Source organism: Eulemur rufifrons, chromosome 7 (genome assembly GCF_041146395.1).
Source record: "Eulemur rufifrons isolate Redbay chromosome 7, OSU_ERuf_1, whole genome shotgun sequence".
Classification (NCBI taxonomy): domain Eukaryota; kingdom Metazoa; phylum Chordata; class Mammalia; order Primates; family Lemuridae; genus Eulemur; species Eulemur rufifrons.
In genome coordinates this window covers 67,949,586-67,967,165 of record NC_090989.1, presented here as the reverse complement: position 1 = coordinate 67,967,165, position 17,580 = coordinate 67,949,586, and the positions used below count along the sequence as shown (strand labels likewise).

At 39.1% G+C, this 17,580-nt stretch overlaps 1 protein-coding gene across 3 annotated transcripts in view; it reads left to right on the top strand.

Moving 5' to 3' along the window:
• The first annotated feature begins 1,004 nt into the window (after nucleotides 1–1,004).
• Nucleotides 1,005–17,580, top strand: part of LRCH3 (leucine rich repeats and calponin homology domain containing 3) — a 96,602-nt gene continuing 80,026 nt past the window's right edge. For all 3 annotated transcript variants that reach the window (XM_069472726.1, XM_069472728.1, XM_069472725.1), the window contains exon 1: nucleotides 1,005–1,285. In XM_069472726.1, coding sequence (XP_069328827.1) covers nucleotides 1,024–1,285 — 262 coding nt within the window. In that variant the 5' untranslated portion in view covers nucleotides 1,005–1,023. The remainder of the gene's footprint in view (nucleotides 1,286–17,580) is intronic.

Sequence of the window (17,580 nt, the reverse complement as noted above, 5' to 3'; positions counted from 1 at the left end):
TCCTAAGTAATCTCCACCACCCTTATTTAGCCCTTTTTTGTGGTCTCATTCTCTAATTAGCCCATTTGTCTGAATTCCACAATTAGATTATAATTCTCTAGGAGAAGGACTCTTCTATTTCCCACAGTAAGTACTAGTTGATTAATAGTGAAATTTACATCATATAGCAGCAATGGCTTCTTCAGTAAAACAGACTAGAATATGCTAAAGACCAGTTGCAATATAAATTAGGTCTAATTGGTTTAAAATGAAGTATTTTCCACTTTTTTATTACTCGAATGGTTTCTATTTTTGACAGTTTCTTTGATCTACCTTTAATTCCCACATTTAGGTTATGGTCAGATCATTTTCGCTTTCTCAATTTTGGTTCCACACCAAAATTTAGACTTTTATACTATGTATCCTGCATTATTCAACAATAAAATCTTGCCTGAAGGGCAGATACTATTGAAAATGTTTATTTTCATTATGAAGAACTATTTTATAAAAGGGTGGGAGAATCTAAAAATATTTATATAACTTTCAATGAGAAATACGGAGTTTGGGGGCAAATTAGCACGTTCCCCTCCCCTCCCAAGCGCTACTAGTAAATCCGTAAATCTCGATTTAGATCATCTGGTAATACAATGCCAGAAGTTGGGAAACGTTTTAGGTCGTATTCCAGAGAGTCCCCTCTCACCGCCCAAGTTTCTGGCAGCAACAGTGTTAAGAAGGAATCCTTAATTTAATGCTTAATCTAATCCTCACCATTGGGGGAGGAAGGCTGTTTAAAAGATATTTTTGCAGAGGCATTTTAGAAATGCTACTGGGAGCTTAGAGTGTGGGGCTGCTCCAAGTTTGAGAGATGAGTTTTAATTTCCCTTGAAAATCTCGATGTAGGCGTGGGCAAGCGACTGACTACTGAGGAGCACCACAGCGCTGCCGGTCAAGGGAACCGTTCGGGGTCTGTTAGCCCCTTTCCCCGCCCACCCATCAGTTCTGGCCGCGCATGCGCGGAGCTGGCGGAGAGTTTTCGGCTGGGAAATGGCGGCTGCGGGCTTAGTGACTGTTGCAGCGGCAGCAGAGTACTCTGGCCCAGTAGCGTCCGGGGGTAACGTCTCCGGTGTTAACTGCGGCCCAAGCCCCGGAGCAGGCCCTGGTCCTGGCCCAGGCTCGTGGAGCCGCTCTCTCGATCGAGCCCTGGAGGAGGCGGCGGTAACCGGGGTGCTCAGCCTGAGCGGCCGGAAACTGAGGGAGTTTCCCCGGGGAGCGGCCAACCACGACCTGACGGACACCACCCGGGCGGGTGAGCGGGGCGAGGGTATCCCTGCCGGTGGAGACCGGGGCGCGGGGAGACCCCCCCAGCCGGGGGAGGGGGGGCTGCGGGGGTAGTTACAAGCAACTCGCCCCATAGGCTCTTGGTCGGGACCTGGGTAACGGGGAGAAGCCGAGTGCCCCAACCCATCCAGCCCTCTGGGCCTGCGGGCCGGACCCAGAGCCTGGGAAGAGGCGGCAGAGCTCCAGCAAGGGGACCGGAGGGAATTGATGGATGGTTTTCTAGTCTCTGCTAGGATATCAACTTCTGCCTCTGCTGAGATAGACCCTTGCCCCGCCCTGGTTTCTGCAGGCCCTTTCGGGTTTGGGATGCCAAATTGGCTGTTAGCTAAGACGGTAACGTAGCGCGCTGGTAACAGAGTAGCAGAGATGTCTCTGGTCGCTGCATTGTCAGGGAAGGATCAACCCTAGAGTTGCTTGGTGTGTGTTTTTGTGGTTGCTTAAATGTGAGCCCGAACGCTGTAACTTCTTTCTTTAACTCCATCTAGTTGACTTACCAAATAAATGTACTTGTAAAAAACTAGAGCCCACCTTCAGACTATTACTTTCCTCTCCCGCTCCTCATGTCCTCCAAAAAAAGTTGAAAGGAAGAAAACTACTTTAAAAGATAGTCTACCATATTTGTATTTGCTTTTCGTTTTTAAAATATTATTTTGCGTTATACATATTTTTGAACACAGGAAAGAATAAGGAATTAGGTGTCATTTAGTTTTCGTAGTTGTAGGGAACAATGTCAGGTGACCGAGGTTTTCAACATGTTTCTCTCGTGTTTAAAATATAACTTCCTCAGGGATTAGATTAAAAACTGAGTTTTTATCATGTTTTATACAAATACATGCTTTACACAAATACAAAGGAAAAAATCCCTTAGGTTTCTGTAATAATGATGTAAGCTATTTTATTTTCATATAGTGTTTTTGCAGCCAAAAAGTACAGTACTTGGTGTTTTATATTTATTCTATTTTATTTATTTAAAAATCTTAGATTTAACACTTTTCCTTTGTGCTCTCATTAAAGATTGGTAAGTATTACATATGATTGACTTGTGTTGGAAAAATAAACAGAACTGTTAAGTGACTTCAAGAAACTATTCCTTCCAAAGAAATTACTGATATAGTTTAAAATGGAAGAAATTAAATGCCTGCTTGTTTAATATCTTTTTGGAAACAGTTGTACAGAATATAATTTGTATTTTTTTAGTAAATGATTTAAATTAAATTTCTCCCTAAGGTAAATATGAGCGGACACTTGCCTTTTGTATGTGTTCTGATAGAAAGCATCTAAAATTGTCATTCGTACCCAAAATTTCCTGATTCTGTTGAGGAGATGGCTATGTGGTATAGTGATTGCACATTGGTGGTGAGTCATTTCATTATTACTACATTAAGCCTGAAGCTAAAGAACAAGTTGATTACAGAAGTCTATCGCTCATTATCTTACCTGCTTTTAAGTGTTTCTAGGGGCAACCTGTTGAGCCTTTAGGAAATATTTTTATTAACTAACAAAGAAAACCTAAGGGTATTTATGAAGAAGAATACATAATCCCAAAGAAGTTTTTCCTTCCTGTGCTCTGAATTTTTAAGTTTGCTATTACCCACACTTTAATAGTTTTTACATAAACCAAATTTTTTGTTGGTTGACATTTTATCTGGTCAAAAGTGTAAAAAAGAAAATGAAGAAGATAACAAGGTATTTTGTAACCTATTAGACTAGATTCATTTCTAGCATATAGAAATATCACTTATGTATAAAAAATCTTTGGCAGGCCCTGGTAATTAGTACAAAAACATAGTTCCAGTTGTTTTAAACAGATCATTTAATGCTGATTACATCATTTATTGTTTTCTACTTGCTAGTCATTGTGTTAGGTGTTTTTAAAATACATTGCCTTGTTAAATACACACAACAATTCATGGATTAAATATTATTAGCCCCCCTTTACATGTGAAGAATCACTGAGAGAAAGTCATATAGCTAGTATTAGTGGTGGAATTTCAGCCTAAGTTCATCTAACTGTATTCTCTCCACTATACCATGCAGCTTCCCCATATACAAATAAGTTTTACTATTCTCATTTTTACAGGTAGTGGAAACCAGGGTTTAGAGATGCTCAAAGACCTGTGGCTAAAGGACAGAAGAGGGAGTATCAGCTAGGATTTTAGCCTAGTTGAGGTAACTTGATAAAACCCATAGCCTTCCTTTTATAGCAGGTATTTTGATTAATTCAGACCCAACTTATGGTAGCTAAGATGTTTTGCTTAGACCTTATAGAAAATTTAAAGCCTAGTAAAATTATTTGAATGTAAGTTGCCTCAGACTGTTTTTTCATAATATGTAGAATGTACATGGGAGAGCTGTTGTCCTTCAAGAGTTTACATCCTAGGAAACAGCACATATTACCCATATTGTTTATAATTAGTCATGATTAGAATTTATCAGGAACATTTTCTTGAGGTTTTCTGTCCTATTTATTTAAAAATGCAGATCTTTAGGAAAAGGGAAATACTTATTTAGGAATGGGTGACTTGATCCAGAGGACAAGGAAAATCTTAGAAGAAATCACAGAAGACTCCTTGGAGCAGAAAGGATATAACTTGTATGTGGGTAGGCAAAAATAAGAAGAACTATTCCTTCCAGGCAGTGGTGGACAGCATGTAAAAAGTTTTAGAGTATAGGGGACATTAGTCAATTTTGCCAGTCCATCATCCATTCCCCTGTTGTCTGATGATAATACCCCAATTTTCCTTGGGAACCACCCTTCTAAGTTACATGAATCCCACCCTGCCACAGGGTATGCACATGACTCAGGCCTAGCTAATGGCCAGTCATTATAGTCCATTGCTCTGGCTATAGTGATTGTTCAGAGATGAGTACATTTTCCAGTTAGCACATGAGTGTTAACTCTGAATTTTTTGTTGAACTGTTGAGAAGGAGGCATGTTTTGAGCCCTGGGGTTGCGGAGAAAATAGAATGTGAGCCTGGAGCTTACCAATAAATGGAAAGCAGAGCCAAAAGGTGGAAAGAATGAGACCAAGTTCTAATGACAGTGTGTGAACCTTTGGATCAATAGTCATGCTTGAAGTTAGTGCTATCTCTGGACTTTCAAATTCTGTGAGCTAATAAATTCCCTTTTCTGCTTAAGCTGAGTAGCATCTTTTAGAAAAAGGTTCTTGCTCTAATGCCCAGGTTGGAGTGCAGTGGCCGGATCATAGCTTCTGTAACCCTAAATTCCTGGGCTCAAGTGATCCTCCTGCCTCAACCTCCCCGGCTAAGTGTGTGTGTGTGTGTGTGTGTGTCCGCGCACAATGAAATCTCGCTGTATTGCCCAGGCTGGTCTTGAACTCCTGGCCTCAAGTGATCCTCCTGCCTTGGCCTCCCAGGGTGCTGGGATTACAGAAGTGAGTCACTGCTCCCAGCTGAATAGAATTTTTTGATACAAACGAAAGGTCCTGACTAACACACTGAGACTGCTCTTGATAATGTTGTGGTGAGACCAATTTTGTCAGAATAAATGGTTGGAATAGAGAATATAAGAGCTGCCTTTCACATATAAGGAGGCTAGATTGCTGAAAGGTTTATAAACAGGTTCAGCATTCATTCAACAGACATTTATTGACTAAGGCACTTTGGCAGGAGAAGACCAAGACATTTCCTAACCTCAAAGAACTCACAGCAGGCTGGGCACAGTGGCTCACCCCTGTAATCCTGGCACTTTGGAGGGCTGAGGTGGAAGGATTACATGAGGCCAGGAGTTCAAGACCAGCCTAGGCTACAGAGCAAGACCCCATCTCTACAAAAAATTGAAAAATTAGCCAGTTGTGGTGGTGTACACCATAGTCCCAGCTACTCAGGAGGCTGAGGCAGGAGGATCGCGTGAGCCCAGGAGTTCGAAGCTGCAGTAAGCTATGATCATGCTAGTGCACTCCAGCTTGGGCGACAGAAGAAGACCTCATCTCATAAATGAATGAATGAATGAATGAATTTTGAGAAAGCAGAGGCAAAGGGAGAAGGTAGCAGCAAATGAGGACTCAATCATAATTACAAGATTCTTTCAGGCATCTCATGGCTCGGTGGAATATATATTTTTTTCTTTTAGAAATTGAATCTTATTAACAAAGACTACCTTTAAGCATATCTTGTTTGTTAATAGAAGCATTAACTATATATTTGACACATTTACCATCCACTGAGTATTATGTATTCAAATCAGGAAGTGTCTTCTAGGGCCTTAGAAATGAAGAAAGTAGAAAACATTAAAATTAATTTTATTTGAGTAATCAGACTGGTTCAATTTAGTAGACATTGAAAATTATTTCTTCTGATATTAAGAGTTGTACATATTTACTATAGTACAAAAAGTTAAAGAAGGCAGTAAAATATCACTCATAATTCCACCATCAGAGATAATTAGTACTGAACATTGGTTTGAAATCTAAACATTTTCTTCATGATTATATACATTCTCACTATTTTTTTAATTTGAAGAATGGGATCATATAATGGTTGTTCTGTCACCAACTTTGTATTTTGCTACATGAGATACAATATCAGAAAATAGAGATTTGTAGGATAATTTTTAATGGGTACACAACCCACTGTACAGATATACTGTTATTAATTTTACCCTGGCCGGGCGCGGTGGCTTACGCCTGTAATCCTAGCACTCTGGGAGGCCCAGGAAGGAGGATCACTCAAGGTCAGGAGTTGGAGACCAGCCTGAGCAAGAGCGAGAGCCCATCTCTACTAAAAATAGAAAGAAATTATATGGACAGCTAAAAATATATATAGAAAAATGAGCCGGGCATGGTGGCACATGCCTGTAGTCCCAGCTACTTGGGGAGGCTGAGGCAGTAGGATCGCTTAAGCCCAGGAGTTTGAGGTTGCTGTGAGCTAGGCTGATGCCATGGCACTCTAGCCAGGGCAACAGAGTGAGACTCTGTCTCAAAAAAAAAAAAAAAAAATTTTTATCCTATTGGTGCACATTGGCATTGTTTTCAGCTCTCACTGTTACAAATGATATTGCTAATAATAGCCTAGTATATATATCTTTGCAGACCTGTCCAATTATTTCCTTAGAATAAATTCCTAGGAAATAATTGGTTAAAAGGTATGCACAATTTTAGGACTTTTGATACAGACTGTGAAATTACCCTTCTGGAAGGGTTGTGCAGCTTAGATTTATACCAATAGTGTATGAGTTGTCTTTGTACTCACTGGATCTTTGCATTAATTTTGAACTATTTGAATCTAATAGGTGAGAGTTGATCTTCTTTCTCTATTCAGTGGATCTTGAACATAATTCTCTCTACAATAAGAAAAAGTATATAAATTCAGGGGGAAAAGGTTTATTTTTTTCCATTTCTACCTTTTGTCATAGAACCAGTTGATAACAAAGAATCAGAAGTTCTTTGTGCATGTATATAAATTCCTGTGTACTTAATTTGAATTTTTTATAATTATAAAGTAATATATATTTATAGAAAATTTGGAAAACACAAATATACAAGGGAGAGAAAGGAAAAAAATGATACCATTGCAGATAAACCACTGTTAACGTTTTGACATATTCTTCCAGTTTTTTTTTAAATGCATGTACACATATATTGAAAAAACATGGTATCAGCTTTTTATGGTTAGCTCTTTTCCATTTTATACTATATTAGAAATATTGTATCATGTCTATAAATATTTTCTTATAACAGGATTTTAATGACTACAGAATATTTAATCTTTATACTTACCCAGATCCCTTTTGTTGGGCATTTAGGCTATTTCTGATTTTTCATTATTATAAATAACACGATGAATATCCTTTTATATGACTCTTTGCTTACATTCTTATTTCCTTTGAGTAAATTCCTAGAGGTGAAATTGTTCAAACAAATAATATGCAATTTTGAAAACTTAACACAAACTTATTTTACAAGCTGAAGTCAAAACATTTCCTTTTAGAAACAGTGTTACGTATTGTACCCTGGCTAGGTTTACAGGCCACCCACAAAAATCTGTTTTTTTTTAAAACGTGAAATTCAGCTTAATTCCTATTTCATACCACTTTATACTTAATAGTCATGATCTCTCTCATGTCTTTCTCTATAGGGGGGGCAGTTGAAGTGGGGAGAATAATGACATAAATTTTTATTGAACTGCCCCTGACATCAGGGACGGTCTGGGGTATGGAGCTTGAAGTTGCTGTGTAAGGAAATTGAAATTTAAAGGCTTGGAGTTTTCTTAAGAATTACACTGTATATTTTTATGTGTGATTTAATATGAGTTTATGGTTTTTGAGTTACCAACCATCAGAAGAAACAAAAATAAGTAAGTTTCTATAATATTTATTTTGTTGTTTTTCTGTAATCTACTCCCCATACATACCTCAGTTTCAGAAGTATGGATTTAATCCTGTATATAATATTCTTTGTAACCAAACTTCTATGGAAATATGCATTCAAAATTCTAATGTGTGATATGAAGAACACATCTCAGGAAGCAATAACATTTATAACTCTATAACTCCCCCTCTTATAACTATACCTTGTGTTTGAAATGAAAAATCTATAGCTCTAATATATTCTTATCCACATCTTCCTTTCTTTTCTGCCTCAGAAACAAGCACAAGTCTTATAATTGTACTGACAAAATGGGAAAGAGACTTAGGAGGTAAAAAGAATTGTTACTTATACTACTCTCTCTCTCTCTCTCTCTCCCTCCCCCCCTCCCCCCTTTCCCTCCCCCTCCCTTCCTCCCCCTCTCCCTCCCCTTCCCCCTCCCTCTCCCTCCTTCCCCTTCTCTCTCTCTCTCTCTCTCTTTCTCTCACATTCACACACACACACACACACACACACACACACACCTTTATAAAGAGAGACAGAGACTCTGAGGGAAATCATGGCCGTTGGATATAAAGGTATCTGAAGTAAGAGTTTATGTTTCAGGGGGAAAACTACACTGAACTATACTGCGATTGTTTTTTAAAAAAGAAAGATAAACAGTAGGATAGTGCCTTCAGGTGGGGTGAGAAGATAAGTCATAGATGACCACAAAATCAATGTTGAGACTAGATGAATGGCAGCAGTGTTGGGGCCAAGGATTTCCTAGGTTCCAGTTCCTTTTACAGTGGCTATATTTGGGTGGTTAATGTTATCTCATAACGTAAATTATAACTTTTAGGTAGTATAGTAATATACATGTTTATAATTCTTTTCAGTTCATTTATATAACAGTTATTCCACTCATGCTTGGGAAAAATGTATGGTAAACATAATTCACACAAAGGAATATTAGTTTAAATTCCTAAAGTAGCCAGTGATAAATCAAATGCAGTGCTACTAATTTTAGAATCAAACTAGTCCTAAAAATTTAAGGTATTTCCTTACTCACTTTTAACTTTCTTCTTTGTTATTCTGAGTTTCTAGATTTTTATTGTTTGAAGTAAGTCTTAAACCAAGGGTTTAAACTACAAAAAACAGGCCGGGCACGGTGGCTCACGCCTGTAATCCTAGCACTCTGGGAGGCCGAGGCGGGTGGATCGCTTGAGGTCAGGAGTTCGAGACCAGCCTGAGCAAGAGTGAGACACCCCCCCCCCCCCCCCCCCCGTCTCTACTAAAAATAGAAAGAAATTATCTGGCCAACTAAAATATATATAGAAAAAATTAGCTGGGCATGGTGGCACATGCCTGTAGTCCCAGCTACTTGGGAGGCTGAGGCAGTAGGATCGCTTAAGCCCAGGAGTTTGAGGTTGCTGTGAGCTAGGCTGATGCCACGGCACTCACTGTAGCCCGGGCAACAAAGCAAGACTCTGTCTCGAAAAAAATAAAAAATAAAAAAAATAAATAAACTACAAAAAACAGGTGATACGTTTTTTTCCATTAAAAACAGGTTTTTAAAAAATGATTTGCATATCATAGAGTGAAAAGATAAGCCACAACATACGAGAAGACTTCCAATAAATACAACAAACAGATTATATCCAGAATATGTATATATTTCCTACAAACAAGTAAGAAAAAGGCAACCCAGTAGAAAACTGAGAAAACACTTGAACTGATACTTTACTAAAGAGGAATTCCAAATGGCCAATGAATATTTGAAAGGTGTTCGACCTCATTAATAATCAAGAGAATGGAAAATAAAACCATATAGTGGGACTACTTTAAAAGCTGATACAAGCACTGGATAGAATGTGGTGCAATGGGGACACTTATACAGTGCTGATGGGAGTGTGAATTGGTGCATTTGAAAAATAGTTTGGCACTATCTAGTACAGTTAAAAATGTACATATTCTATGACCCAGAAATTTCACTCTGAGAATATATACCCCAGATACACTTGTGTATATGTGTATCAGGTTATATGTATGAGAACATCCATGACATTATTCATATTTGACGAAATAGAAATGACTCAAATGATGATCATCAATATAATGGATAAATCAATTGTGGTATACATAAGTGCTAAAATTATAAAGAAAAACAAGGAAATGATTACCATAAAAATCAGGATAATGGTTACCTTTGGGGGAGAAGGAAAAAGTTTTGATTAGTCAAGGGGGCTGGGGATGTATTTCTGAAGTACTGGAAATATTCTGTTCTATAACCTAGGTGGTGATTATGTGATTGTTCACTTCTTTTCCTAAATTGTACATTTATATTTTATTCACTTTTCTTTATGTAGGTTCTATTTATTTAGGCCAACTTCTTCATTGTTAACTCATGTATTTCTCATAGCACCTCTTCTTTTCAATCTTCTCTTTTCCTTTTCTTCTTCCTGTCTCCCTACCATCCCTTCTCCCCAGTTAGGCACTTCTTTTATTTTGCTTCCTTAATACTCTGTGCACACTTTTCTGTTGTCACATTGAACAGTACTGTAGTCTTTTCTCCTACTAGATTGGCATCTCCTTGAAGGAAGTATATTAGTTTTCTATTGCTGCATAACAAGTTACTGTAAATTTGGCAGCTGAAAACAACACCTATTTATTATCTTGCAGTTATATAGGTCAGGAGCCTGGACTCAGCTGAGTTATCTACTCAGGGTCTCACAAGACCAAAATCAATGTGTTGGCAGGCTGGGCTCTTATCTGGAGGCTTTGGGGAAGATTTTGCTTCCAAGCTCATTCAAGTTTTGGCAGAATTCAGTTCCTTGTGGTTATAAGACTAAGGTAACCAGCAAGCAGGTTGTCAGCCTAGAGCCGCCTGCATTCCTTACAACATCCCTCCATCTTTAAGCTAGTGATGGTGTGTTGGACCCTTGCATTTCCAATCTCTCTGACTTCCTCTTCTGCTGCCATCCGAGGATTTATGTATTGAGATTGGGTTTATTGAGATTGTCTCTCTTTTGATTAATTCTAAAGTCAACTGATTTGTAAACTTAATTATATCTGCAAAATCCCTTCTTTCACATAAGGAAGGTAATTAGGGTATGATATCCTGTATTCACAGTCCCAGGGATTAGGGTGGTGTCTTAGTCCATTTTATGCTGGTATAATATCATACTGCACACTCAGTAATTTATAATGAATAGAAATGTATTGACTCATAGTTCTGGAGGCTATGATCAAGGGGAAGTCCAAGATCCCCTGGAAGTCCAAGATCAAGGGGCCGGCATCTGGCAAGTTCTTCTTCTTGCATCATAGCTTGACAGAAGCATCACATGGCAGAAAGACATAGAGAGGGAGAGAGAAAGTGAAAGGAGGCCACCCCACTCCCATGATAATGACATTATTTTATTCATGAGGGTGGAGCCCTCATGACCTAAGTACCTCTTAAAGGTCTCACCTTTTAATACTGTTTCAATGACAACTAAATTTCAACATGAATTTTGGAGAGGTCAAACATTCACACCATAGCTTTCTGCCCCTGGCCATCCAAGACTCATGTCTTTCTCACAGAATACATTACTTTCATTCTAATATTCCCCAAAGTCTTAACTCATCCCAGTATCAACTCAAAAGTCCAAGTCCAAAGTCATCTAGATCAGATATGGGTGAGACTCAGTGTATGATTTGTCCTGAAACAAATTCCTCTCCAGTTGTGAGCCTGTGAAATAAAAACAAGTTACCTGTTTTCAAAATACAGTGGTGGTGGCCGGGCGCGGTGGCTCACGCCTGTAATCCTAGCACTCTGGGAGGCCGAGGTGGGGGGATCGTTTGAGCTCAGGAGTTCGAGACCAGCCTGAGCAAGAGTGAGACCCTATCTCTACTAAAAATAGAAAGAAATTATATGGACAGCTAAAAATATATATAGAAAAAATTAGCCAGACATGGTGGCGCATGCCTGTAGTCCCAACTACTCGGGAGGCTGAGACAGGAGGATCCCTTGAGCTCAGGAGTTTGAGGTTGCTGTGAGCTAGGCTGATGCCACGGCACTCACTCTAGCCTGGGTAACAGAGTGAGACTCTGTCTCAAAAAAAAAACAAAAAAACAAAAAAAAAACAAAATACAGTGGTGGGACAGACATAAGGTGGACATTCCCATTCTAAAGGGAGAAATAGACAAGAAAAAAGGAATAACTGTTCCCAAGTATGTCCAAAACGCAACAGAACAAACAGCATTAAATTTTAAGGCTCTTAGGTAATCTCCTTTGACTCCATGTTCCACCTTTTGGGCACACTCTGGTGGGGGTTGGACCCCCAAAGGCCTTGAACAACCCTATCCCCATGGACATGCTTGGCACAGCCATGCAGCATGCTTGTACTCTTCCAGGCGGGTGTTGCACACTGGTGGCTTTACAGTTCTGGGGTCTCAGGGCCCTACCCCTGCAGCTTTACTAGACATTGTCCTAGTGGGGACTCTTTTCAGTTCTTTGCCTGGGCCCCTAGGCCCTCTGAGGCATCCTTTGGAATCTAGATGGAGGCCACCTGGCCCCACAGCTACTGCACTCTGCATGTCTGCAGAATCAGCACCATGTGGATGCCACTGTTTGTACCCTGAGAGCAGCGGCATAAGCCACACCTGGGGCTGCTTAAGCCACAGCTAGGGCAGCAGTGGGACACTGCACCAGAATGTGGGGAGTGGAGACTCAAGGCTGTGCAGCACAGTGAATGCTGATTTTCCTCTGGCACCCTGAGTTATTCTTGGGGCTGTCTTTAAGCTATCTGAAATGCTCTGGGGACATTTTCCCATTGTCTTGATGAATAGCACCTGTCTTCCTTCTATTCATGCTAATCCATTTATCAGAGAGTCACTTGGCACACCTTTGCATGCTTTATAGTTCTATACATGGCAAGGCTGAAACTTTTCCAAATCTTTTATGTTCTGCTTTTTTTCAAATTGTAGATCCTATTTCTACATCATTTCTCCCTTTCTCAGTTTATTATATGCAATTAAAAAGAAGCCACATAAGCCCACTCACTGCTTTGCTACATGCACATTTCTTCCAACAAATATCCTAGTTTATCCAGATAGCCTCATTCATTGCTCTTAAATTCTACCTTCCATAAAGCCTCCAGGTATGCACACAATTCAGCCAAGTTCTTTGCCACTTTATAAGAATGGCCTTTCCTCCAGTTTTTGGTGCCTTTTTTCTCATATGCGTATGAGACCTCATAAGAATTGATCACATGATAACATTCACATTTCTACCAGCATTCTGGCCATGACTACTTAAGTAATCTCTAAGAAGATTCTGACTTTCCCTACAGCTCTTCTCTTCTTTTGCGAGCTCACCAGAATTACCCTTACTGCTCTATGTCACTAGAGGCTTTTTCTAGCCTGCTTCTCCAAACTCTTCCAGACTCTGCCCATTATTCAGTTCCAAAACCACTTCCACATTTTCAGGTATTTGTTATAGCAACTCATCATTCCTGTGGTACCAATTTCTGTCTTAGTCCATTTTGTGCTGCTATAACAAAATACCACAGACTGTGGTTTATAATGAACATAATTGCTCACAATTCTGGATGCTGGAATGTCCAAGATCGAGAGCCCAGCATCTGGTAAAGGCCTTCTTGCTGCATCATAACATGGCAAAAGACATCATATAGCAGAAGAGCAAAGAGAGGGAAAGAGAGAGCAAGAAGGGAGAAGCCACTCCCAAAATAATGGCATTAGTCCATTCATGAAGGTGGAACCCTCATGACCTAAACCCTCTTAAAAGCTCCACCTCTTAATACTGTTACAATGGCAACTAAATTTCAACTTGAGTTTTGGAGGGGACAAATATTCAAATCATAGCAGGTAGGAAAGCTTGCATGGCCATTTTAGGGTTCCACTTACCATAACGGGTTCTGTTTTACTGTCTTTTTATTGTACAACACCCAGTATAATGCCAAATGCCTTTTGAGTGTTTAAGTGACAAATAAAAATTTTATATATTTATGGTATACAACATGTTGTTTTGATACATGTATACATTGTGGAATGGCTAAACCAAGCTAGTTAACATGCATTACCTCATGGACCTTTTTTTGTGGTTAGAATGCTTAAAATCTACCCTCAGCAGTTTTCAAGTATACAATATATTTTTATTAACTGTTGTCATCATGATATACAATAGATTTCTTGGACTTATTCTTCCTAACTGAAATTTTGGATCCTTTGACTAATATCTCCCCAATCCCTCCATCCCCAGTCTCTGGTGACTGCCATTTTACTTTCTGCTTCTGTTAATTTGACTTTTTTAGATTCACATATAAGTGAGATGATGCAGTATTATGTGCCTGGTTTATATCACTTAACATAATGTTCTCCATGTTCATCCATGTTATCATAAGTGACAGCATTTCCTTCTTTTTAAAGGCTGAGTAGTATTATGTTGCGTGTATATATACCACATATTCTTTATCCATTCATCTGTTGATGGACAGTTAGGTTGATTCCGTATCTAGGCTATTATGAATAATGGTGCAATGAACATGGAAGTACAGGTAGCCCCTCAACATACTGATTTCATTTACATTTGATATGTATACCCAGTATTGGGATTGTTGGATCATATGTGGTAGTTCTAATCTGAATATTTTGAGGAATCATCATACTATTTTTCTTAATAGCTATACTAATTTCCATTCCCACAAGGAGCATGTAAGGATTCCTTTTTCTCCACATCCTCACTAACACTTATCTTTTGTCTTTTTAGTTGTAGCCATTCTAACAAGTGTGAGATATCTCATTGTGGTTTTAATTTGCATTTCCCCAAGGATTAGTGATGTTGAACATGTTTTCATATATCTATTGGCCATTTGTATGTCTTCTTTTGAAAAATGTCTATTTAGGTCTTTGGCCCAATTTTTTAAATGGGTTATTTGTTTTCTTGCTATAGACTTGAGTTTTTTATATATTTTAGATATTAACTCCTTATCGGATATGCAGTTTGCATATATTCTCTCTCGTTCCGTAGGTTGTCTCTTCACTCTGTTGATTGTTTCCTTTGCTGTGCAGAAGTTTTTTAGTTTGATATAATCACATTTGTCTATTTTTTCTTTTGTTGCCTGTGCTTTTGGGATCACATCCAAAAAATCATTCCCCAGACCAGTGTCATGAAATTGTTCCCCCTATGTTTTCTTCCAGTAGTTTTATAGTTTCAGGTCTTACATTTAAGTCTTTAATACATTTTGAGTTAATTTTTGTATATGGTATAAGATAAAAGTCTAATTTTATTCTTGTGCATGTGGATATCCAGTTTTCTCAACACCATTTATTAAATAGACTGTCTTTTCCCCATTGTGTATTCTTGGCAGCTTTGTCAAAAATCCCTTGTCCATAAGTGTGTAGATTTATTTCTAGGCTCTCTGTTTTGATCCATTGGTTTTTGTGTATGTTTTATGCCAGTACCAAACTCTTTCAATTACTGTAGCTTTGTAAGTAGACTTTGAAATCGGGTAGTGTGATGCCTTTCGCTTAGTTCTTTTTGCTGAAGATTGCTTTGGCTATTTGGAGTTTTCTGTGGTTCCATATGAATTTTAGGATTGTTTTTTCTATTTCTGTGTAAACTGTCATTGGAATTTTGATAGGTTGCATTGAATCTTTAAGATGTCTTTGGGTAATAGGGGTATTTTAACAGTATTAATTTTTCCAAGCTATAAATATGAGATATGTTTCCATTTATTTGTGTCATCCTCAATTTCTTTCATCAAAGTTTTAAAGTATTCATTGTGATATTATAATATCTATATCTATATTGGTTTTCACTTAAGGTTCCTGGCTCATAACTCTCAAAGCCCTTGTTACAGTCTTTTGTTATAATATTGGAGAGTTTTGGGCTTCAGGAGCAGGCCTCAGGAAACAGAATATCTCTCTCTGAACTTCTCTCGCCCTCCTTTTCCCTGCCCAGGGCAGGACCCTAATCTGATTGTTCAGTCACACCTCCTTCCAGAGAGGGTCCTGCCCCATACCTGAAGGAAAGAATGCTGCATAGAGAGGCCAGAAGAATCTGAATAGTCCTTGCTGAGTTTTCCTACTCAATTTATTAGCATGACATTATACCCTTTTTGTCCAATCACATTTCTATACAGTTGTCAATTATGCCTATGTAATGAAGCCTCCATAAAACCTCCAAAGGACTGGGTTCAGAGAGCTTCTGGATAGCTAAATGCACGGAGGTTCCTTGAGGATGGTGCACCAGGGAGGGCATGGAAGCTCTGTGCCCCTTCTCCCATACCTCACCCGATGCATTTCTTCTTTGTATCCTTTGTAATATCCTTTATAATAAACTAGTAATCATGATTCCCTGAGTTCTGTGAGCTGCTCCAGCAAATTAATTGAATTCAAAGAGGGGGTGTGGGAACCCCAACTTGAAGCTGGTTGGTCAGAAGTTCCAGAGGCCTGGATTGGCGACTCGTGACTGACTGGGGAGAGACAATCTTGGGGACTGAGCCCTCACCCTGTGGAATCTGATGCTATATCCAGGTAGATAGTGTGAGAATTGAAGGATACCCAGCTGGTGTCTGCTGCAGAATTGACTGCTTGCTTCCTGGTTTGGAGAAATCCCCACGTATTTTTGGGTCACAGACGTCTTCTTGTGTTGATTGTTGTTGTGTCGTGGTGTGAGAGCAAAGGACAAACGTGGTTTGAGAGTTATTTTTCTCATCTGTGGATTTTGATATCCTGGAGGGTTCCAGGATATGTGGCTCTTTTTCCAGAGGATCTCTAAGGCAAGTAAATAATTGACACCAGTTAGTCTAACCCCATCCAACATAGGGTGACCAAATTGAATACTCTCAACACCAGTCTATTAAAAAAAAAAAGAGAGAGAGAGACTCCATTTTGAGGGTATGGTAAGCAAAGAAGAAGGTCATGACACCAGTTACCTTGTTTCTAGGATACGATGTGCTGGACACATTGTGGATATGTATATGGCAAGAGTTAAGTGTGATGTTAGCAAGTCCTTTTAGACTGGCCTTGCCTCAGGAGGACCCCTACCTAAGTTACACTGGAATACTAAAAAGGCCTCTGTATGTGACCGTACTGGGTTTGGTAAAGTATCCACAGTGCAGAAATTGCAGCGTGTATCCAGAGCTCAATTGTCTTAAGTTAGCTTGTCCCTAATTCATTCCTAAGGATCGGAGCTTTCTACCCCAAATTGTTATACAAGAAGCAAGGCTCTATTTCTCATTGGTATATTTGCATTTTGTTGTTGTTTTCTCTCTTTTTAGAGACAGGGTCTCGCTCTATTGCTCAGGCTCATAGCTCACCGCAGCCTTGAAGTCCTGCGGTCAGAGGGTCCTCCTGCCTCAGCCTCTTCGGTAGCTGAGACTACAGGCATGTGTCACCACGCCTGGCTCATTTTTAACATTTTTTTTGGAGATGGGGTCTCACTATGTTGCCTAGGCTGGTCTTGATTCCCCTGGCCTCAAGTGATCCTCTTGCCTTGGACTCCCAAAGCATTGGGATTACAGGCATGAGCCACCACACCTGGCCCATAATGACTTTCTAGCATAAACTTGAGGTATTTAAACTAACTTACAAGGTAATTTAACAGACATTAGTTAAATTTAAGGTAAAATAATTTTATTATCCAGAATAAGTAGTATTGATTTATTTCACAAAATCTGTGCCTCTGTGAGCTATTGTGGCCTTTGCAGAATCAGTAAATTCTTTGCTGTCTTACATTATGCTACCTTGTCCAAAAGGCAGTTCTTTACATTTCCAGGTTCTAGACATAACCCATAACTTTCCGTTTTTCTTAACCTATTATGTAATTATTATCATTAGAGTATGTATCAAAGTTTTGAATTATTTTTATTCTCACGTATGTTTTCTGGAGGAAGAAGCCTTACTGCAACATGACAACTATGTCACAGCTGCAACTTCATAGTAATGTTATATT